The sequence below is a fragment of the Mesoplodon bidens genome (genome assembly GCF_964165515.1).
Source record: "Mesoplodon bidens genome assembly, chromosome: 1".
NCBI lineage: Eukaryota > Metazoa > Chordata > Mammalia > Artiodactyla > Ziphiidae > Mesoplodon > Mesoplodon bidens.
In genome coordinates, this window is record NC_138176.1 from 186,851,645 (window position 1) to 186,877,287 (window position 25,643).

Sequence of the window (25,643 nt, forward strand, 5' to 3'; positions counted from 1 at the left end):
AATTTCCAAATGCAAACCTATGTCCTAGCTATTCTGCTACATTCTTAGTTCCCATCTCCAAGTAAAACATCTTCATGTTAAGCCTCTTTCAAACCAAAATTCACGAGCCCTGTATTTTTAAAGGAATAATCCTCAAAGAAAATGTAATTCAGGAAGTAACATAGAGATGAGAAAGGAACTGATAGAGCACACTAATGAGACGAAACACATGTCCGTGACTCCTGCTCTGAGACTTTGCATCTGGCTTTGAGGCTGTCTGTCTAGGGTTACTTCACCAGCATGCTGTTAATTATTTAAGTGAGAGGACAGGGGGAACCATCACCACATCTGTCACCCTCACACAGGAAAAAATTTCATTCACTGTTGGGCCAGATGTGTTTATTTGAAACATAGACTAAATAGCTACTTAATGGTTTTGAATCCTTAGCCAAAAGCTAATTAGACAAACATTAAGTACAGTCACCTTACAAGGCTAAACTGTTTCTGTTGTGTTGACTTCAATCCAATCTCATAAGAGAGCTCATCGACTACAAAAGTATCTGAAGGAAATTCAAGGCAAAGGAAAGGTCCAAATTACTTGCAACGTACTTAGTAGAACAAATAATGATGTCGCCAAATGTCCGATACATTAATAAATAAAATCTTCACATATTTTGCCTCAGTGGTGTCATGTACTTGATAGACAAAAAAGAAGCAAAAGTAATTATTTTAGACAGATCACTTTCCAAAACATTCTCAGCTTGCTTGTAGGTGAAATATTAATGTCAAAAAGCAAACAAATGATTTTTTCTCGTGCTTGATATTTATTATGTCTTATATGATTTTTTAAAATCACATCTTCGAGTATTTAGCCAATCTACAAATCACTAAAGAATACCAGCAGGGCATCCCTGGTGGCGCAGTGGTTGAGAGTCCGCCTGCCGATGTAGGGGACACAGGTTCATGCCCCGGTCTGGGAGGATCCCACATGCCGCGGAGCGGCTAGGCCCGTGAGCCATGGCCGCTGAGCCTGCGCGTCCGGAGCCTGTGCTCCGCAACGGGAGAGGCCACAACAGTGAGAGGCCCGCGTACCACAAAAAAAAAAAAAAAAAAGAATACCAGCAGTATCTATGGCAGTCTCTTAAAAAGGAGACTGTGCCCCAAGGCAAATTCTAAAGAAAACAAATTCAGTGTTGGATAGGACAGGTATATTGCATTTTATAACTACTTTGGAGAAGAAAGTAAGCTGTCTTCCTTAACTAGTCATTACTATGAAAAGGTCAAGACAGTTTCCTGCTCTCTTAAATGGTATGATCCCCCAAACAGAATTCTGATCATCTTTGTCCTACCTGATATACACAGTAATCAAATGCAATCTTTTAGCTCTTTATATAAATAGTAAATCAAACTGTTTGAGAAAAATGTATTCATTCTTTCATGCAACAAACATTTAGTGAATCTACTATCTGTCAGGCATTGTGTCAGTGCTAGAGATACAGAAAGAAACAAAATAAACCAAATTCATCCCAGCAGGAGGGAGACAATAACAAACAAATAAATGCTTTGGAGAAAAAGTGAACCATGAAAAGAGAATAGAGACTGTTAAACTCAAGGGAGGGGGAAGATTGTATGATTAAATAGGGTGACTGGCAAGGGCTTACTGAGAAGGTGATATGTTGAACAAAACTTGAAGTTGAGAGAGTGAGACAAGTAGGAAGGAGCCTTTCAAGCCACTGGAATAAGCTCAGGTGGTTAAAGAACAACAAAGAGGCCAGTGTGACCACAATAGAAGGGGCAAAAAGAGGATGAAGTTGGAGATGCAGTGAGGGCCAGATCTTGTAGAACCTTACAGAACATTGCAGTGATTAGACTTGCACTCTGAATGTAATGAGGAACTCATTATCAAGGATTTTAAGTGGAGGGGTGACATAAACTGATCGGTTTTAACAGGATCACTTTTGCCAAGGACGGAAGAAGAAAGATGGGTTGAGAGGCTAATAACCTAAGCAAGAAATGACAGTAGCTTGGTCTAGGGTGGTATCAGTGGAGGTGGTGGGGAAGGACTGGATTCTGAACATGTTTTGAAATCAGAGCTGAGATTTGCTTATGGGCTGCATAAAAGAGATCAGTAATGAGTCAAAGGTTTTTTACCTGAAAAACAAAAAGGATGGAGCTGCCAGTGTCTAAGAGAGAGAAGACAGCTCTGAAAGCAGACTGGGGAAAACAATCAGGAGAATCAATATGGACTTATAGATTCAATAAAATAAGACCAAACTTTAAGTCAACAGATTTATCTTTGCTAATACAAGACTAGTACTCAGAAAGCCATTGAGTCCCACTGTGCCCTTGTGGTATAGATGGCTCCACGCAAAATGGATGGGCCTTAAATTCCAAGGCCAGTCTAATTTGGCCATAAGCATGTTACCAATACCAGATTATTATATGACTCAGAAAATGAATACTCTTTTATAGAAAGAAAATAGATTCTGATAGTCTTGCTTTTATAAGTTATATTATGCAGCTCTTTTCAATCAATTTCAAATAGAAAGCTGATACTGCTCCAATTTACTTGGATGACCAGAAGTGATGTCCAACAGATATTTTGAATATTTAAGCATCCACAAAAGTTAAGTGCTCAAGTGAACTTTAAACTACTAAAATGATTTTCTTAGGTTCCACAAAAGAAAATATAATCTTCCATCTCTGAACACTAATCCAGACTTTAGATTGGGGCCTTATGTATTTTAGTTTCCTCTGATCCAGAGGAAGGTTTGAGATCAGTATATAGTGATTCTTGAAAACTGTATCCTATCCATTACCCTAAGCATATTGCATCTACTACTGTTGGACAAGAGAACATTTGAAATATTTGCAATCAGTTCCTGCATAATAGAGAGGGCAGGGGAAAAAATCACACATGGAAATATTAAGTTGATGGTGAAATTATCTGTATATAGGTGATTAAAATAAAAGCCCTTCTTCCAAACTAAATATCCCTTATTTTATCCAGCTATCATGGTTTATTGCCACACCAAAGAACATGAAAATATATTCCTTAACAGGACTGGGACACAAATTAATGCACAAATATTTCCTAGTCTAAGTTGTGCCTTATTGAGCCATGTTCCTTTTGCTCTTCAATCTTAATATTTAAACACTATAATCATTAGTCAAAATCCCACTTTGAAACTCTTGTGTGTAAGTGTATGTGTGTGTGTCTGTAAATTCAATACTCTAAAGCTCAAAACAATGGCTATGGCTTTATTATTTAAAGGCTCTAACAATATTTCTCAAATCTATCCAGATAAATATTTATAGAGCCTTTTAATCAATATTTAAGAAACAAGATAAAACAGACTTTACCCTTTTCAACCTACTAAGAATATGTATAGTTAAAGTACTAACCAGAGTGATTTGTCTAGGATTACTATTTCATGTTTAATCTGTATATCAAGAAAAGATAGGGGCTTCCCTGGTGGCGCAGTGGTTGAGCGTCCACCTGCTGATTCAGGGGACACGGGTTCATGCCCTGGTCCGGGAGGATCCCACATGCCGCGGAGTGGCTGGGCCCGTGAGCCATGGCCGCTGAGCCTGCACGTCCGGAGCCTGTGCTCCGCAACAGGAGAGGCCACAACAGTGAGGGGCCTGCTTAACGCAAGCAAAAAAAGAAAAAAAAAAAAAAAAGAAAAGATAAAATAAAACAACCAATATATATTTTGTCACCATTTCCTTATAATTTGTAGCTAAAACGTTTTTAAATGTTTTTCATAAATTACTTACTGCCCAACTTCATTCAGGGTAGGTGCAGGACAAAGCATAGAATTACTTTCCACACTCACTGGCATTACACCTATAAAATAAAATGTCATTTAATCAATAAATGGTTTTATGTATCTCACACAGTTTCATTAAAAAATATGAAGAGACGCAGCAATCAGAGTTCAAGTGTGGGACATTAGATACATTAGCATGAAAAAAACAAAAAGATACTCATCTAAAGAAAGAGGAGAAGGAACACAGCATGAAAAACAGGAAGAGATTATATGCTTCATTGATATATAGTACTGGTAAATCATAAATTATGATTTTTTGATATAGATTGTTCACATACAGCTTGTAGATACTATAAAATTATCACCTTTTCTCTCTCAATTTTGCCAACATATTAGATTTTCAAGAAAAAAAAAATATTTTAAAAGCAGAATTTAAAAATGATAGAGAAGACAAATGTCCAAAGGATAATACATTTCTTTCAAGAGTTTAATAAAATAATTGGGGTTATAATATATAAACACATTTTATAGAATGCTTAAATTGCCTTGCAATTTTAATAGTATATGAGAAAAATGATCTAGACTATAAATACTCAGAAAAGTTACATAATTAGATGGATAATATTAGAATACAAATGATGAAAATACAATCTGACTCAATTTATTTGAGATTTACTTTAATAAATTAAATCCTATGTAGCTATGTGTAAAATATGTTTATATTATAATCAACTCAAATATGTAATCAAAAGGAGTAAGGTAAAGCTAATGCTTAGATACAGATGACTACTGAATAAAAATGGTAAAATTATTTTGTCCTATTCAGTTGTAGAACCTACTAGGAAGAAAGTTTTTTACTAATATTATTGTCTTTCCTTACCAAAATGATGATCTTAATAAGAAAGAGAGGAATTACTGATGGCATTTACCATGCTGAGATCCTCACCACTTTAATTCAACAAACTTACGGAGCAGTGACTGTGTATGTAGCCAAAGCTGTGCTAATTGGAGGGTTTAGAGCCATCAGATAAACAACAAAATTGTAAATGAACCTCTCAAAAAATAATTTGAACTTGAACCAGAGTTCACAGAGTTGCAGCATCTGCCTTACAGCATAAAATTTTAGAAGACAATATAATCATTGAGGAGAAAATGTCTTAATAGAGACCCAAAATGCTCAGCAGAAGTTTTTCTCAAAATGAAGATAAAAATGTTACACTCATCTTCTCCTTTTTTGAAAGCCAAGTGAGGGAAAATAAAACCTAATTCCCTAAATATGATAATTATCAACAAACCCCATGCCAGGTGGGCTTTGGAGATATATCTATAAGGCAAAAAGCCCGTCTTCAGGAAACTGGCTAACAAATTATTGGAAAATTAGATAAAGATAACAAGTGACAATAAAATAAGGCAATAAGTAGTAGAGTAGTCCAAGACAGTTAGATTTTCAGGCAAGAGTGACAAGAAACAAATCTGGAGAAAGAGGCAATTAAATCAGGAGGTGGATAGAGTCCGTACAGAGTGCAGTCAGGAAAACTGAGTTCAACTCTCAGCTCTGCCCATTATTACTTGTGTCACCACAGGCAAGTTATTTGACTCTTTCAGCCACAAGGACATCATTTGTATAATGAGGCTACTTAGGATGGGGTCCAACATTTATTAATTTATGAACAAATGTTGCCATTATTAAATAACTATTAAGTAATTATTATTACTACTATATTATCATTGGACTTCCTTTCTTTCCCCTCTGATAAAACAATATAGCACAGTTGGTTTCAGTTGGAGAAAAGAGGAAAACACTTGATGCTGATATACTATGGAGATATTAAAGCAATATTGAAATTATGGAGACCTACTCTTTGTGTATGTTTCATTAACAGTGTAAGTACAGAGAACACTGCCTTTCCGACTGCCCAAGTTGAATCCTCTTCCATTCAAAACTATTTGAAATTCCTCTAGAAGTAAAAGGAAAAATAAAAAATTTAATCACTACTTTACAAAAAACAACAAAAAGCGTAACTTGAAACAAAAGTATCAAGGTACAAAGAATCTTTGTTTTCCAATAGTGATCAAGATTTTAGAATTGAAGCATAACAGTCATCCCAGACAAATACCATACAAACTTGCCCAAATTCTATCCTGAAGAAAATATCCACAGGAAAGAAAACTCTTTGTTTTCCTCTTGTCTTAGGAACTGAGGTATGAGAATGTAAAGAAGTTAATGCCTCATATTATCTGGTTCTTAGAACAGTCGTGTATTATATTTTCTTTAGTCTATGATGCCCCGTACATAGCCCTTCTTTAACAGCTTCTTCACATCCTTAATTCCAGTTTTATTTTCTGTTGCATATAAACTTATAACTCATCAAGGGTCATGCATTTTAGACTAATAATAATCTATGGCCATTAGGTAAAAGAGGTTGATTGAACTAATATTTTGTGTAAGAGGAGCAGTCACTAAATGTTAGAAAGTGAAATAATATGCTAGAAGAAAATTTTAGTTGCTAATCAATGTTTTGATTGGCAACTAAATGTTTGCTGCCTAGTTGCAAGGTGGTATGTCAACTATTTTAATAGTGACCAACTTTCAATCCTCTCGGAGACCTCCTATCTGAAATAATGTAACACATATAGCGTAATTAACTGTGGAAGAAAATACTGCCATGCCACTCTCCATTCAGTGTATTATGAAAGGAATTTTCTTATAAGTTAAAATAAAGTGCAAGTGAAACTTAAAATGTGACTCAGAAAAAGAACATGAGCTTTAGGAGTGAGATAGACAAGAGTCTAACAGGACATTTACTAATAGCAAGTAATGAACATGTCTCTGTCTCAGTTTCCCCATCCATGAACCCAGGATTATAAAACTGTCGAATAGTGTTGTTATGAGGATTAGGTAAAATTCTAAATGCATAGAACGCCATCCTGCTCTGGAATGTTCAAATGCACTATTCCTCTGGACATCTCAGTAATCATTAATGGAGGAGTCTAAAAGATGTAGAACTTCATCCTGTGTCCAGCAGTTGGGAGGTTCTGCAGTAAATTGCACAGCACATTTCCTTCCCCACCAGACCCAATGTTTTTCCTTTTGAAAGAAAAGTCAGGTTAAAATGAACTCCAGGTAAGACCTGAAGTAGAAATAGTATAGGCCAGAGAGAATCGCACTCTCTTTGGGTTGGATGGATTGAAAGTGCTAAAACCCGAGTCTGTTCTTAGAACCAGCTGATGAAGCCACCTGCTTCTTTCCTGCCATCCACCTATAAATCACTTCTTTATGGGCCCTGAGCTGGCATGTACTGTACTTTGGCCAGGTCATCAAGGCACGGAGCTCAAAGTCTACAGATACCTGACTGTATAATCAGATAAAAGAGAAAATTTTCTACTTTACTTGTCATAGGAAAGGTCTCAAACATGAACTAAATATACAGAAGATTTTAAAAGCCTGTCGCACAATATGTTCATTATTTAAAATAACACTCCAATCTTAAAAATTTGAATTTAAAATAGAAATATTTCAAGGAATTATTTAAAAATTCTTACAGAAAAAGATGCCAAAAAATTAATTTTGCTATTCTCTTTCCAACATGAGTTTCAAATTGTATATTTTAACTAGGAAAAAAGTACAACTTCTTACAAGGTATTTTTAAATTCTAACCACTTACCCCCCACACAGACGCTTGAGGGCCGTAATTCCAGGATTTCAGTGCACGACTGAGCTAGTATCTAAAAAGGAAAAAAAGAAGACCAAGGTATAGCACTAAATCATAACATGTAAAGTGAATTATAAGATTACTAATAATCTGTGGTCCTCCCTTTAACTTCAATAGATGGCAGAGAAAATTTTATTAACCCTCTCGTATACAGCTACCAAGCTCTTAGGAAATTTCTGTGTTGTCTTTCAGTATATATTCTAAGATTGTATTCTGTAGGAACCCTTATTTGATTAAAATAAATACAGATAAGCACAGATAAAGTGGGTTGTTGCCTCAAAGTCTGGGAACTTTTGACATGAAAAGATAACTAAAATTTCCTGATAGCCATAAAATCAATGCTGAATTTCCCATCAGGCAAAAACAAGATAGCAAAATCAGACCTCCTATTTAATTATACTAATTTAATGTTTTCTACTAAAAGGTTCAACATAATATCAATACATAAACACTTCTTTATTTGACTATGGCATTTCTATTCAATTTCTCTGCCTCAATTCCCATGGACGCTGATCCTCCTTACATGCATCAAACATTACACTTGCAGAACACAGGCCCCTTGTATGAGCCAAATATTATTCTCAAAAAGACAGACTCTCTACTCCAGCATTCCCAGAGCACAGGAACAGAATGGCTCTTCTTAGCTTGTTCTGAGAAACAGAAACCACCATACAAGGCACAAGGCTACAAGTGAAAAACAACAATGATGAAATAAGCTGCTCCTAATGGACTCAACAATCCTGCCTTTATTTTTAGAACTGCTCTGCACTACATTAGCAAAGGCAGACAAGTTCCAGATGATCTTTGAACAACATTTCTTTCTTGACAGACATTAAAGACAGATGATGTACAGTAGTTTCTAGCATCTCCTGCTCATAACTAAAACAGGAAGGAAGGACTGTAGCAGGATATAGAAATGCTTTCTGTGTTTTCTTTAATAACAGTGGAAATATAAATTGTCAGACTCTAAAATACAGCTGGGTCAAATCATGGAATTTTTGTTGCTGAATATGCCTCTCTGAAAGAGGGAACATTTGCACTTTTTAAGGTCATTTCCCAGTGAATCCACTTTTCACTTAGTGATTGAGGCTTTAGTAATTAGGAAACAAATAGAATAAAGTATTATATCTGAGAAATTCTAAGTGAGGTCTATTTAAACTCATAAATAACCAAAGAGATTCCAGAGTCACCCAAAGACTGTCAGGGCCCAAACACCTGTGGTCTGCTATTTTATCTTCAATGATCAACACTCACTCCTTTGACGAGTGAGTACCTTTGTTCATTTAAAAATTGAGGACCATTGTCAAAGGTTAATGTGTCCTCTTGGAAGGAAAGTATCTCAAATCACTAACATCTTTAAATATTTTGACATAATTCAGATAACAAGACTCTGAAGGGAACAGAATACAAAACTTTTGCCAAAGAAATATGAAGTTAAAAAGGTTTTGCCAAAGGAATATGAAGCTAATAATACCCTAACCAACAAAATTGGGGTATTATTGCTTTAGTTTTGACGAATTTGAAATAAAAGTGAGAACTGAGCCTCGAAAATGGACGGTCAAAAGAAAACATAAAGCCCCCAAATCTATTTTATCTGGTGACAATTCTTGAAAGAATTTATTTTAAAATAAACCCTGTTAAGGAAACTGACTGATCTTACAGCTTATGATCTTGTTACTAGTTATTTTAGGCACACCTCTATCAGCATTACAAAAAAATATTTTGAACATCAAGAAAATTATGAAAGAGGCTTAAAGATTGAGTCTATTGGAAATAGAAATCATTTTTTTTAATTCCTTAGAATAAGGTAAATCAAGAAATTATAAAGAGATTTTCCAAAAGCTGTGTCAAAGACTATGCAACCCAGAATGACCTGTGTGAATTTCTGAAATTATGTTGGTTTTCTTTCTCTTAAAAATATTGGCCATAATTAAATCAGATCTCAAACTATTAAGACAAATGTTTGTGTTGACTTCCTCTTTTGATTTGATGTATTTCATCAAAACATTTCTAAAATGGTAGTTATAATAGCAAGATCAATTGATCAATTCTAATGGAGCTCTCCTTAAGACTGGAGAATAAACACCTTCAAGGTCCATTGATGGTCTACTGTTCTGAAGTCAGACCCTGTTTATCCCCTGTAAAGTATTTTAATTTTCAAGAATAAGTTCAGAATAATTTAGAAATTTATGTTCTATTCAAGTCTGAGATTAATGAAATTAAATTGCATTAAGCAGAGATTAAGAATAACTAAAGGTTGGTTACATCGTGCAGTAACTTGTATAATATACATTTATATATAAGAATACCCTTACATTAGTTTAATATTCATACTTAATTATTTTAACAAAATGAGTTCTATAGAAATGATATTATTGAATGAAAAAGTGATTCAGGTAAGACATTCATTGAAAGACAAGCAGTTTAGACCATGAGTCATTAAATTTGCATCACCATCTGACAAAATCTAGATGAATCCCCCTCAGAACACTACCTACCTTTCTCTAAAGTTTATTTTGGTTTTTTTTTTTTTTTTTCTTAGGATCTTATTGAGTGTTGAATCACCTCCTCTATTAGAAGACAAACTCTGAGCATAGAAATGGGATCATATTATACTGTGCTAGCTTTCCAGGACTAGCACATTGCTTTGTACACACAGTACAACAACAACAAAAAATGCTTAGAGAATACAGATTGAATGCACGAATTAATGAGAATATTAAAAATGTCTATCTAGTAAGCAAATCAACAATCATAAAAAGACCAAGATAAAGCAAAATAAAGTTAATTTATGTGAAAAAGCATCTAGCCTTTCAAAAAATTATAAAGGTTGGAAATCCAGAGACCCATAATTTGAAACTAAGTTCACCAAAACCATCTTAACATGATAAATAGAGAGCAAGAAAATGTGGTGGGGAAAGAAACGAGAGAAGAAAGTGAATGCATTTTAGAAAATAAAATGTGCTCTAAATTTGGTTTTTCTATCTAGAGTTTACCATGTTGCTATTTTAAGAAAAGAACAACTAGAAGTTGCTGTGATTTAATATTCATATGCAAATAGTTTACATTAAATTTTTAAACAAGCACTTCCATAAATACAAAGCACTTCATAATCTAGTCTTGCCAAGTAATTGCACAAGTTCAAATGCTCAAGACCTCAAAATGGACCTATTACATTAAAATTGTCATCACTAAATGACAGCTGACAGATGGGACAACTATTTTAAAACACTAGTTAATTTTTATCAACTTAAATACTGTTATTGATTGATGAGCCAAATAAAGCAAAATAAAGTTAATTTATGTGAAAAAGCATCTAGCCTTTCAAAAAATTATAAAGGTTGGAAATCCAGAGACCCATAATTTGAAACTAAGTTCACCAAAACCATCTTAACATGATAAATAGAGAGCAAGAAAATGTGGTGGGGAAAGAAACGAGAGAAGAAAGTGAATGCATCAGGTGTCCCATCTATGATAATTGATGCATTATTATTCATACTCTGCACTTTCATCACCTGTACAACCTGTACAACAAGAGGACCTTGTAAGGATGTTTCTTCAAATATGTGTTGCCATCTGCCTTCATTAAGTCTCAACAGAAACAGAAAATAGTTTCCAATAAAGGTCAGCCTTAGTTGACATCAAGAGAGCTAATAGCACCATAGAACAAATTTAAAGACAAACCAAATGCTATTAATAAAACCAGGGTTCTCTAAGTCATCGACACACTAGATGCAAAATTGCATCATTTGAGACTTTGGAGTCCATTTATATACATATATATATATATATATATATATATAAATTGGCAAAGAACTTGATGATCACCATGAAAAAAGTATACTACTGAAGCATCTGTTCACTTAAAAAATAATATTAGTATTAAGGATTATTTATAAATGAAAAAATATGTACATTATTACCTAATCCCTACTGTTAAATCCTCAAATCTTAATATAGATGAAAAAAGTCAAACTTTGTAAATTCAGTACAACTAGCAGCAGTCAAAAATTCAAAAGAATTTCTAACAATAATAATAATTACCATTTGTTGGGTGCTCATTATGTTCTAGGAACTGTGCTAAGCACTTTATATAAATTTCTTCAATTAATCCTTCCAAGTCTTAAGAATGCATACTATTTTTATCCCCATTTTACAGATGAGAAAATTGGAACTTAGATTTTTAAAAATTGTCCTAGAACAATTAGCTTTTTAAATAGCAGAGCCAGATCTCCCCAGGTTTGAGTCCAAAGCCCATTCCTCTAACCACTGCCCTCTGCCACCCTCCAGACTTGTGATAAATGGTCTACCCATTACAAAACCTAATATCCAACAAACTAGTGAAATTCACTTGCTTGTTTTGCCTGGAAACCTTTTATACTATCAAAAACAATCTAAAATCGGGCTTATTTCTTATCTTCAAAATTATGTCACTAAGCTTTCACCTTTATTTATGGAGTTTTTACAGGTTTGTTTTAAAGTTCCCAACACCACTGACTGTGAATAAATTCAAATTGTAGATCATCCTATGAGTTAGTAATATATGGGATACCCAAATGGTTAGGGGCTTCTCTCTTTTTATGTATTTATTTTTCTCTATTGTCTTACTTTATTACTGCTTTCTTTCTCAAATTTGGTTTTGTACAGATAAAACACCTGTACTTTTTACTTCTCAGCATCATCCAGAAGCTAAAAGACAAGCCAGGCTACCAGAGGTCCTAATACTGGTATAAGAACACAACAAGCACTTGGAAACTAAAATCAAACGGTGCTTAGAAAAATTAATGTTATTTGATCTTAGGACAGATTTTTTTCCATAAAAGTAATGATGTCAATGGTATTCAGGTTTTATAGTTCTAAAACTCTAGAATTTGCCTGAATCCTGGGAACAGAAAGGCACATTCAGAGCCAGAAGGCAGAAGTTTGGTGATTTGGTTTGGTTTGGTTTGGTTTTTCTCTATTTTTTCTTTGGAGCAGCAAATTTTTGATACAGACTAAATGAGTCTTTGTCCCTCCCCTCTCATTGTCTCACCTGGGTTGCTAGACACACAGAGACACTCTTTTTCTAAACACAATCATGATCCACGTTTGCCCTATCTCCCCAAATATTCTATTTCAACATAGCTGTTCTCATGTCATGAACGCATTCATACTAATATATGAATGTCAACATGTGAATGCATGACGCTTCAAACAACCTGGACAGGATTACAGCCTCAGGAGGATATTTTGTTAAGCCATGAAAATCCCTATACATGGAAATGCAGGCAACATAAACATTAGTAAAGCAAGAAACACAAGCAGCATGAGGGAAAACATTTTCTAAAATGGGATGCCAACATTGGAAAACAAGGTCTGCCTACATGTCTGTCCCTCTGTTACTCTTTTTCTTAGTCTCTTTTCCTCCAGTATTTGTGAACCACAGGGTCTTTAAACATTTTTAACCTACGGTTACACCCACAGGGCACAGGTTGGGTAGGAGATAAAAGTGTGAACTTCCAGGAGGGAGAGGTCTAGGCAGATGAGCTGATGGTATACCCAAGACCATCTGCAAGACCTGTGTTCATAAACCAATAAAAATCTATAATAGAAAAGAGTCTGAAATATATAGAATTCTAAATTCTGTTACTTTGTGTAAAATGTCTACATTCCAGCTTGTTGTCCCAAACTGTGAATTAAATGCCTAAAGATGGTTTTATATATTTAATCCCTATAACAGTCACTGTCGTTTCTCATTATCAAAACTTTCTGTCTTATTTAAAATGTATTTGTCTTGAATACACGTCATAAGAAAGTGAAAATCCAATATTTCCCCTCTTCTGAGTTGTTTGGGATAAAACTGCAGGTGGAACAATAGCATTCATCCTTACAAATTATAGCTATTTATTTTCTGTTGTTTCTAACTCGTATACAATTTGGATACGTTCTCTGTATAATTTAGATCATCAGAATACTCTCAATAGTTTGGTGAACTCTGTAAACATGAATTTCACTGAATTTCTCTATTTGTCAAGGGAGTGGGGTAAGATAAGATAAGGTTGGTAATGGCCCCCTCTGGGTTAGTTTTGGTTAGTGGAAAGACCAGATGCAGCCTTAGGAGTCAGCTCTGCCCGCTGGCCTCTCTGAGATACAGATGTTTGGCAGGAGATGAAAGTAGATTCCATTGTGCTGTCCCTTTCCAGAAGTTTGACTTGAATGGAGTATCAGAATGGTGTTTCACCCTGGATATTCCAGGCATATTCCAAATTAATTTGGATTGAGTCTGCGTCTAGTGCATGTGGTCAGGCTGCAGGATTTCACTAAAGGCCCAATTTGCATACAGAGCAACAAGGGGCAGATATGCACTTTGGAGCCAGAACTGGCAAGATTTGTGGCCGTGTGAGAACCTCTGCTAAGTCAGAGACACTCTTCCAAGAATCCCAGTGGCCACGAAGCAGTTTCTTACCCATCTTGACTATAGGGTTAGGATCAGGTCTTTATAAGGACTGAATAATAACCAGGTGAAGTGACAGGGTTAATCACAGAAACATCTACAGCAGAAACAACCAGATAGCATCAGACTTGATTTCTTCTTTGTTAGATATTTTAAGATACATATGAAACCACATTTTGATTGAGATCTTGTAAGTTCCTGAACATGTTTACATAATGGACATGTTATAATGACAAATATGGAACATGTAGGGAGTAGTAAAAGCCATACCATGGCCTTAAAAAATGCATACAATGAATATAGCTGTGGCCTTTTTCTTCTGGAATTGAAGAGAAAATGGGATTAATTAGTGGAGAATTATAGTTGGGCTATATCCAAGATAAAATTTAGCATGGAAATAGTTAAGATGGGGGGCGGGGGGGATGAAGTAAAATGTTACTTAGGACCTACAGTGTCTTGGAAGTTCATGTTGAATTTGGGAGCAGTATATAGGTCTTATGTTTTGAAGATCAAGCATCCAGTTTGAATAAAACAAACAAACAAAAACCCACTTCCTACAACTAGTATAAAACAAGACAGATTTTTAAAATCTATATTTTTTCCAATTTCTAAATGGTGATGGTAAGGATACTGTATTTGGAAAATAGAGCCCATTCCAGAAGAAACTATGTAAAAACTTTTATAATGAATAATAATACTTCATATTTAAAACCAATCTAATATAAAAGGTATATAACACAATGTTATAAACAGCAGCTTCTCAATTAATATTTATTGAATTACTTGAAGAGTACATGTAAAATTTTCTAATAAAAAGCACAAGCATTTTGGCTATAAGACAAATAAATGGGGTATGTAACAATGAACAGTTAAGTATATTTAAAATTACAGAGCTTAATGAGGGGCTACTTGAGTCAATCAAATCACATCTTTGGTCACACACAATGAAAGGGAAACTTATTTGTATAGTTCAAATTTTGATAATCAATGGCACTCATAAGGCATTGAGCCAAATGCAAAAATAATTTTTTTTAACAAAGAGAAAAAGAAACAATAAAAACAACATGAAAAGAAACAAATTTAAGATATGCATCTTCTTTTAAAAAGAGGGCTGATTCTGGATAGTATATGTGAAAGAGCAAAAGGATATTAAGTCCCATTGAATGAATGTGACCTTCTTTTTTAAGGTCAATTCTAAATAAAAAGATTTTTCCCAAAAAAACAGATTACTTCTTCACACTTAAATTCAATATGCTACCCAAACATCTCCAACATTTTTAACCTTATTCAAAATTCAAAATATTCATTCTGGCAATAATTTTCTAACACTGACTTTGAATATATAACATAATGTAAAACAGAACGTTACAGATAATTTACAAATACCTTCAGTGTATCCTAACAAATAGAAACTGCTAATTTCTATGACATACAGCATGTCAGGAAATATCAGTAAGAATAATAATAAGGTCTAAAAACACAAGCTACTTTTTTTCTGAATCACTGAGAAGCTTAAGCACTACAGGAGTTCATCCCAAATATGAAGCATTCCAAGTTTAAATCTCATAAGGAAAAATCACTGCACAGCATTAGTTCCCCAAAAAAGATCTCCCTAAAATGAAGCTTTAGTAGTTAGCCACACATGTGCATAAAATAAGCAGCTAAAACAACTGGAAAGATGTTTCTTACAATCTTTTCTTGTTTGTTTTTTTACCTTTCAACATTCAGATATGATTTTATTTTCTCTCTAGGTGTGAAACATTCCTACCAAATATATTTTTCTCTAAGAGGTAATACGTCAAATGAAAAACAATTGCAATTTGTAGTTATGTGTTTTGGTTGTGTTTGTTTTTTTTTAATGCTTGGAGGTTCAAAATGCCAGTTGCTCAATACAGCATGTTCTGCACTGACCCATTTCTAAATATGGATTTTCTCTCCCTTTGCAAGTAAGTGAGTAGTATAAGCACAAGTGACAACTTCTAAACAAACTTTTACTCTAATAAATCTAGGGAAGAATGTAAGTTATAATCATTGCCTTTTACTCCTCTCTGCTCCAAACGTAACAGATGAGTAGTTCTGATTATACTGTTGGTGAAATTATGCCCATATCACAAATTGTGAAACAAAATAGCGAAATGACATTTAAGTTCTTCTGCATGGTATAATTGCAGTTTTCATAACAAATCATATTAGCAGGTCTTCCTTTCTCACTATACCATAGAAATACGCCCCAAAGTGGATTGTGATATGAAACAAAAGTTTATATGTCTCTGATTTTTTTCCTTTCTTTTGTTCAGTACAAACTCAGAATAATTATTTAATGCTTTCTTAAAGGATAGACTTTCCATAAAAAGTGCGCTGAAATTATGGGGCAAAGTAATAATAAATGTACTATTTGTTCAGAATCTAAAGAAATTGAGTCCCAACAAGTTTTTCATTTTGATGCATATATTATTTCATATTAGTCCTCTTTACGCACTCCCTTGTTTCATTAAATAAAACATGAAATAGACCTGACAAGCATGATAAGTCTATACTTGTTTTATTTGATTTTTCAGAAATCCAGAGTGGCAAATAAACTATTTCCCTATGCAACAAGGATAGAAAAGAAAGAAAGAAAAAAAAAAAAAAAAAACAGCTTTATCAGTTCTATTGACTTTACAAACACATATCCCTAAAAATTGTAAGCTCACAAAAGTCAAGGGTACCATATCCATCTCTGTAAGCCAACATCAGAAAAGTGTCTTGAACACAGTAAGTTTTCAAAAATATGCTTCCAAATAAATTAGGAATTATTATTTCGGGGGGAAAATGAGATATAACTGAGAAATTATGCATTTACGCATCATAATTTACACTGATGGTACATTTAATCATAAATCTTAACCATTTTATCCCCCTTTTTAATGTCCTTCTACTCAACTGAATTTGCTTTCAAAAACAAGTGAGCCGCTAAAGGTCATCTTCTTTTGTAGCCCAACAGATTAATGTTAAGAAATAAACATTTGGCACTTAATTTTGGCTATGTAACCTAATGCCACCACTTTAGTGTTCTCAAAAAATATCACAAAAAAACTGTAATTATTTTTCCAAAATGGATTTGATTTCCTTATACTACAATCCCAACCAAAGAAAGAAGGAAAGAATAATGTTATTATTAAGTAAAAGTATCATACAAATGCAAATAGACCATTGGACAAAGGATGTCAAGATTATAAAATTTCAGTAAATTAAATGACTATTTTAAAACAAATTTTCTATTTGTATTTTTTAGTTAATTGGAATTTAGAAGGAATGGAGTGCCTTATTAGAATATGTCAAAAATATTTTAAATGCATTTTCATACAGTGGACTGTAATATTATTGATTTTTCTTCCCTACCCAGAACATTTTTTCATCCTTACACATCTATGAAGTGTTCCCTTTCTATTGGGAAAACTGTTCTCTACTCCATGTGCTCCTGGTGAGGCTGTCAATCGTTAGCCCTCTCCACCTTGCTCCCAATCTTTCATCACGGGGGTAAGCATGTTACTCAGGCTGGTCCAAATATGTTTGTTGACTATGTAATTGTTACAGGAATAAGCACTTGACTCAACTGAGTCAATCAGAGTCCTTAACTGGGACAGAATATACTGATGCCCAGAGACAACAGTTCTCTCTTTCCAATAGGCTTGCTAATTGAGGTCTATGTAAGCTGAAACATTTGGCAATTACTTTCAACTGCCACTCATGGGAATAAGGAGAGAATTAGGCAAATAGAATCATAGGCAAAACTTACAAAGAGAGAAGACCTTAAGAATGTGGATTGGTTCCCCGGATCTAACTGTACCTGAGGCAATTTCCTCCTCTGGACCACCCAGTTAGTTAGATAAGCCAATACCTCTCTCTTTTTTTTTTCCTCCCTTAAGCTAGTATGAACGTGCTTTTTGTCACTTGTAACCAAAAGCCTTAATACAGTGGAATATAAATAAGAGGATAAAGTCAAAATAATATGGAATCAGAAGTCAATTCAAAACAAAGTATTTTCTGGCAGAAAAAAGGAGTTGATTTTTGTAATGCTTAAACACACCATAATTATATTTTAAAAATATAAAAATATTTTCAAGAAGCATGGATTTTATTTACTCATTCATTGATAAACATGAATTAGGCAATAACTACTAACCCAACATTGTATTAGGCAAAAAAAGGAGGAGGTGGGAAATACGGTCCCAAACTTTCTAACCATTAATGTGAAAGATGTTATAAGGAGACACCTTATCTATATTCAGTAATAAAGATCCTTGGATAAATAGAAGCCCAAAATAATCTGATGCACAGTGAGCCTCATGCTACAGACAGTCCTTTTTAAAAGGAGTCCTAGAAACTGATTTCCAATTTTGAGTAAGTTGTACCAGTTTGGCTTTTTTTTTTCCTGTGAATATATCTTTATAGTTAGCTCAGACTTTAGGTTTTTCATTAAACCATAATTTTATAAATAGACATTTCCACAACTAAGCAGTCGACATTCATAGCAGAACCTGCTAAAAGCATTTAAGCTAAAGTCTTATCAGAATGTTTATTAGGTACCCTCTTCTATGAAAATGATTTTCCTGTAGAGAAAATGATTTTGCAACGTCTTCTCATTCCATTAAAACATAGTTTAGACACCTTTCTTGGATACTTTTTAAAAATAATAATAACAACAAGAGGTATTACTGAGAAAAACAACTTGGCTCCAAAGGTCAAATGAAGCTTATATTTCCAGCACTATGAATGAAGTTACTTTTTTAAATGTATATTTTACTTTTTTCAGTAAAAAAGTAAACAATCTATTACAGTTTTATTTAAATTTCCTACATGTGTGAGTGCTCATTCCTTTCCTATTTAGGTTCCTTTACTTCCCCATTGGGTACTTAGGAACTTTGCTGCCATCACCTAGGATGCAGTGTTCTTAATTCTTTTGGATCAGGGCTATTTATAAAAACAGCTTCACAACTGATTTATCTCTTATGCTTAATATTTTTGAGGTGTGCTATCAAAAAAAAGTTATGGAAATAATTGAAAAGAGTAAAACATCTCATGGTCTTCTTTTTAGAAAAAAGGAGGGGCTTTTCCACATCACTTTGATTTTTATTCTTTCCCTGAGAAAACAAAACTAATCGTGGTTTTGTTTTACTTTATTTTGTTTTATTTTTAATGTTCTCTTACACAGCACTGCCTTATGAAACACTGCACTAGAAACCACATGGTAATCTCAGGTTAGTCTGACCTATCCTAGTTTGAATACAATTTTATTTTCTAATAAAAGTTCTACAATCACCTTTCCAAGAGACCAAAAATAATTGTTTAACAATTCTAAGATCTGTGGAAAACAATTATATCCTTGTGTTGGTGGGCAAGGGAGAGGAGAAAGAACAAGAGGAGGAAGAATGACTCAGTTCTGTAGTTTTCTGATTTGAACATTTCCCTGGATCACCACTTCCCTCAGTGACATCCCCCACTGGGATTTATTCCCAGGCCCAATTCACCTTCTCTCCTTGCCCTCCTGCCCAATTCCACTTTGTCCTCTAACACTCCGACCCCTCTGTGAAAACAGCGTTCACTTTCAATGCTTCTAGATACTCATATTTTCAGGGTTGGAAGGCCCGAGTTACACTTGACTACCCTCTCTGTCCTTTTCATCCTATATCCAGTGAGCTCTCAGGTTCTATTAATTTTTTAAAGCTTCCCACATTTACATTTTTATTTCCAGTTTTCACAGCCATCACAATTTTAACAACAACAACTAGTATTTGCCAGCTAATATTTGCCAGAGCCTTCAGAGCCTGGCTCAGAAAGAGCAAACTGTTTCATACCTAGAGGTTCAGCCCCACCCTGTTCCTGACATAATTCTGACCAGGGCAGATAATTTATTAATTGCTTCCCTTGCAGTCCTTGGCCTAGTTTTATTGTGAAAGACCTAGAATCCCAGTGCCTGAAATTAGCCCTAAAGAACTATAGTCCATTGGGGCTGTGGTTTCCCCTTAACAAAGTAACATTTCTACTCTGAATCACTAATTAGCACCACAAGTTCCCCCACAAGAATTGTGGCTCTTTTTTCTGAATGGAGGATCCTGAAATTCTATATAGTTTTTGCCATGGGAATTCTGAATCTTCTTTTCCAGTTGTTAGCTGGGCCCTAGACCTATGCCCTGAGAATTCAGAACTAGGGCACAGCCAGATACTTGACTTTGCACAGCTACACCATCTAGAAATCCTTGTCGTTATGACCCACTTGCTAGATTAGATTCTTGCACATATCAATACCAACCCTCTTTAGACCTAAGTCATTGATCATGTAGAATGTTGGCCATCTCTCTCAGTGGACTACCCTACAGAAGGATCAATAATCCCATCCTACATGGTCCTAGCTTCTAGCCATTCCTAGCTTCCTACCACATGTTTTAAAGTCGTCCCCTCTGAGTTAGATCATTCTTAATCATTATCTCATTTAATTCACAAAACAATTCACTGATATAGATATCATTATCCTCATTTGACTGATGAGAATTTTAAAACTCAGAGAGATTACACTATAGGAGGTACACAAGGTCACATGGCTAGGCAGTGGCAGAGTTGGAACCCACACTCAGGTCTTCGTATTTTCCAATCTCATATTGTCTTCACTATGTTAGGTTTCCTTTCACCATGTTTCACAAGCACTATTGCAAGAGACATAACACAGCTTTTCATCTTTCAAATCATCCCATACATTACCATAAGCATATTCTACATAAACTTTCACTGTTATAAATTTCATGCTCTAAATTAATCTTCCATGCTTCCTCGACTACTTATACAAAAAGAGCCATTTCACCACTCAAACATTTGAGGGTCTCCATAATCTGGATCCAACCTACCTACCAATGTTTATCCCCCATATCATTCCACCATCCAAGCCAAACCCTCTTGTGCCTCAGCCACTCAGCCCAGGCTGTTTCTGAAGTTCTGTGTTCCCTTGTTTCTAATTAAATCTACTCCAATTGTCAGAGCGCAGTTCAGATCCCACCACAAAAAGCCTCCCATGACTTCATATAACCAAACTCATTCCACCTCTCTTTCAACGTTACTCTAGCCATATTGGTATTTTAACACAAACTGCATGACAGGATTCCTTTTTATCACATAGGGTGACTCACTGAAATTTCCCTTTTCCAAATTCCCACACTTTGTAATTCTCGCAGGGGGCCGCCATATTCCAAACCTCGAATCGTCATTTTCCAGCCCCTTTAGTATAAAGAATTTCGGGGCTTCCCTGGTGGCGCAGTAGTTGGGAGTCCGCCTACCGATGCAGGGGGCGTGGGTTCGTGCCCCGGTCCAGGAGGACCCCACGTGCCGCGGAGCGGCTGGGCCCGTGAGCCATGGCCGCTGAGCCTGCGCGTCCGGAGCCTGTGCTCCGCAACGGGAGAGGTCGCAACAGTGAGAGGCCCGTGTATGGCAAAAAAAAAAAAAGAATAAAGAATTTGTCTTATATAAGTTTGTGTCCCCTCTTCCAAGCGTAATACCATGCCCTAACATAGTAAGAGCTCAATAAATGAGGAAATGAAAGAATACATTATACAACGGGAAAAGGAGGGTAAAAAAGGAGGAACAGTTTTTCACCAGTACCTCCTTGAGATAATGAATTCTAAACCCTCATATATGCTAATTAAGAGTAGAGGTTAAACCAATAGTACAAAAAATGTTATGTACGTATCATGTTTGCTGGGATAGAAATCTAAAAATTTTGAAATGATACATTTCCCTCCAAATTAAAAGAGCATTAAAATGATTTTCCAAATCAAATAAATTTTAGAAAAGGTTAAGTATATGTTCATAACAAAGGCCTTTTAAAGTCCCTTGTTTTGAAGTTATAAAAGTTAGAACTACTACAGTGTTTCTTCTTTTTTCAAAAAACTGTAATGAAGAAAGGCTCCAAAATTAAACTCTTATCCTTGCTGATTAAAAAGTTGATTATAAACAAACTATGCCTTAACAAAATGTGATATCTTTTACAATAAGGGGACCAGATCATCTAGGTCACTGGATTTTAGTGGGCAGGGGAAGGGAGGACAAAGAAAACAAGAAAACCGTGTTATCACTTTTTCTCAATTAAAGAATAACTTCAAGGAAATTAATGCACTGACAATTAATAAGGCCAGATGTATTTAAATAACTTCTAGCAGGAAAAATAAATTATCAATCAATTTAGCAAATATTTTGCCTTCAGAGTACCAAACATATGAAAGATTTAAATTTTCTGATTTCTTCCAGTTGTTTAGCTTGTGTAAATACATTCCACAGTACCATGTTACCCATTAGTTTGGTAAACCATAAAGAACAGAGAGAGATTCTCTTCTCTCAGCTCTTACCCAATACCATATATAATTTTTAAAGATAAGATGGTACTTTGTAAATATAAAGGGTAATTCAAATTTGAGGCAGAAGTACAGCTTTTGTATATTATCAGAGGTGGTACAATCTCTGCCTTGAAGAAAGATAAAGTGCTTGATTTAGAGCCTTAAATTTCTACAAAGTGGGCAGAAATCCCAAGCTATTATCGTGTTGATAGAAATCTCAACCATTAGTGAGATCAACTTTGATTGTAATGCTCCGTTTGTCTACCTGCCTCCTCTCCCAAGTTACTGCTAGGGTTTCCCCAGAGGCTGGCTTCCCTCAGGATCACTTACAACTCCTTTTGTGACAAAATAGCTGCAGTTTAACTATAATGAGATGATAGTTATAACCATCAGTCCCCTCCAGATGAAATTCAAGAGACCTTGTTCATAATGTGTGGCTAAAATAACGCAAATTTGTCTAAGTTCATGTTAAATCTTTCGACATAACATACTTGAGCTAAAGTCCATCAAGAACTTCAGGAGAGAAACACTGCAGTTCGAAATTCCATTCTGAAGTTTTCTTATACAAATTTAAAAAGTGAAATTGAACAGAAAAATATAATAAAACAATAACAACTTTATCTCCTCCAGTAGTCAACTACTAATTTTTTGAAGGAGATATTTGTAGCCATACCCCACAAAAAGAGAGTTTTCAAAAGCCAATTAGTCACCTGTAGAATTTTGAATTAATCCTTTTATATAGAGAAAAAAAATTGCAAAGGGGAAAACTCACAGAGGTCTTTTCTCCTTCCCAGTATAAATATAAAAATAATTGCAAATTCCCAAGTACAATAAAATTCTATTTAAAATACAATACACTGATTTGTTTTTTACAGGGTCAAATTATCCTCCCTTTTGCATTGTCAAAACATTTTCCTATATTGTAAAACAAATCACAGTTGTAGAGTATGTACCTTGAATCCACCTACAAAAATATTTATTACTTTTTTACATTGAAATTTTTTCCTGAAACTAAACACATATGTAAGCTCCTAAAATAATTGAATCTCTGTTCCATTCTGCACTAATATTTGGCCTGTCCACTAGTCGTACTGATATGTTTTAGAATCAAATTGTATGTTTTTCCTGAAAAGATCCATTTATTAAGAGAATAAAAGCCTACATACTACCAAAAGCAAATTCAATAAATCTCACTCTGTTTCTGAAAAACATGATTTTTAAAACAAATTTTAAATTCCAGAACCAAATGTCAGAAAAACCCTGAGATTTTTTTTCCTTCAAGAAATACCCAAAGATTAAAGATAAAGCTTTGGCTTAGAGAATATATATTATCCACTTCTATTTTAGGATGTTGTTTACCAAAATATCATAAATACTTAATAGCAACTGCTCCTGGTGCTTCTAGCAAAAGGCAGTAAAATGAAACATAAACCTCAGTTGTGAAAGCCCAGGAGTTTTGCTTTGCATTTCATCACTCCACTTCCCCATACCCTATTTAGGATGGCCCGGATTCTAATGATCACCAGAGACACCTCAACTGAATTCCAAACAGAAACATTATGAGCTCCAGTGAAACTATTAATCATTAAAATGGAAAGAACAACAATTGCAGTCAAATTCTCTGCCACCCGTTCGAGTTGCCTGATAGCTAAGAAATACCATATTTGGAGGAGGAAGTAATCACACATTCCAATCCAAATTTTTATTTTACTCTTCTATAAAGCCTATAAAACTTTCAAGATATCAAGCCAGTGAGGAACTCCATGCTCAAAGCGTGCTCTGAGACTGCTTATGAAAATCTTAAACTTGAAATCACAAACCCAGGCTCACAGAGCTCAATTTGCAAGAACTAATACCAAATCTCACTTAACAAACAAAATCCAGATTTTTTACAATTTCCCTGCATTTGCAATACCCAACAAACTTCCTTCTTAACTTCTTTCTTCAAGGTAATGATCCACTGAACTGGATATCAAGATTACTTCCTATAGTTTAAAATATATATAAAATTACGAGCCTTCCCTAACCCCAGAGAAATACTCACAGAATTAATTATTCCTTTAAGAGCTTGAAATCCACCTTTGACAGGGAAAACTTGTTCCTTAGAATCAGCAATTCTTTCGAGCTTTAGAAAAAAGGAGGAAAATTTAATTGAGAGGTGGTTGAGACATACAACACTTTATACACTTCATTACATGTCAATTACATTCACCTGAAAAATTACACCGGAGGATTAATTCACTGTCAGGAACTGAAGGTGATGGGACTAGTGTTACTCTAAATGCATCACAAAAAAGTGAACTGAGATCAGGCACAGACCCTTTACACTGGCATCAAGTTTCAATTTCAAAACAGCTCAGAGTTCTACTAGCTGTAAATGTCACGAGACACAGGAGTCTCAGTCACACTCAACCAAATATTTAAATGTAAAATCATTTTGTGAGTGGGAAAAAAATTTAATACATAAACCCTCAAAAATTCATGAAAAAAAATTGGTTCTTTAGGGAAAATTATTAAAGATTTCTCCTACACAGACTTCCCAAATCCCTGAACTCCTGAATTGAGTTTTCAAACTAAAACATTTGAACAAGACTTGTCATGATAATCTTGTCAGTTGAGTTAAAGAAGAGGACTATGCATATTCTTTTAACCCAACAGCTTTCCCAATATTAGTTCCTTCAAATGGAATAAATGTTCAAGAAAATTAGAGTTTTGTCTTCAGCTTGATTAGGTAATGAAGCCTGTCAAATTCAGACATTATTAACCTAGAGCTCAAGACATGGGGCCATTTGTATAGAAAACCTTTAATGACTGATTTGAGTCATAATAAGTCATCAGTGAAAAAAATCTGATAAACTCTCCTTAAGACAGTTATGTGATTTAGATTAAAGGCTGCAGATCTGCTGGACTTACTTGAGCTTGTTCAAAGTCAAGGACACCAACACAATAAACTCTAGCCCCAAGGGACCTGGATATCTTTGCCTATTGAGAGAATGAGAGAGGGACAGAGAGAGGAAGACAGAGAGGTGAATTATTCAAATGTCAGGCTAATACATGCAGAGACATACAGCAAAGTACACTGGGGTGTAAAGAACCGTTTCAGTTCAATACTCACCTCTTTCTCTGCATATGATGGCACCAGACCATCTAACTTCCCATCTGTCAGAGCAATTATAATACTGGAGGTTTTTAAGCCTCCTGCTTTCTCAATTTGTTCATTTGCCTGAAAATGAAGAATAATTGTCCAACTCATAAGTTAATCTTAACTTTTAACCAGCATGTTCCATCAAGCTGAATTTTAAGTCTGACAAAATCAAAATATTATGAACTGGCTTTTAAAACAGGGTATTTTGTGTTAACTATTTTAATTTGAAATATACATATA

General features: G+C 34.7%; 1 protein-coding gene across 3 annotated transcripts in view; it reads right to left on the reverse strand.

Moving 5' to 3' along the window:
• Nucleotides 1-25,643, reverse strand: part of ANTXR2 (ANTXR cell adhesion molecule 2) — a 163,768-nt gene that overhangs the window by 120,139 nt on the left and 17,986 nt on the right. For all 3 annotated transcript variants that reach the window (XM_081227933.1, XM_081227931.1, XM_081227932.1), the window contains exons 5-10: nt 25,374-25,481; nt 25,172-25,240; nt 24,303-24,383; nt 7,418-7,478; nt 5,612-5,710; nt 3,760-3,829 (exon numbers count right to left, since the gene is read on the reverse strand). In XM_081227933.1, coding sequence (XP_081084059.1) covers nt 3,760-3,829; nt 5,612-5,710; nt 7,418-7,478; nt 24,303-24,383; nt 25,172-25,240; nt 25,374-25,481 — 488 coding nt within the window. The remainder of the gene's footprint in view (nt 1-3,759; nt 3,830-5,611; nt 5,711-7,417; nt 7,479-24,302; nt 24,384-25,171; nt 25,241-25,373; nt 25,482-25,643) is intronic.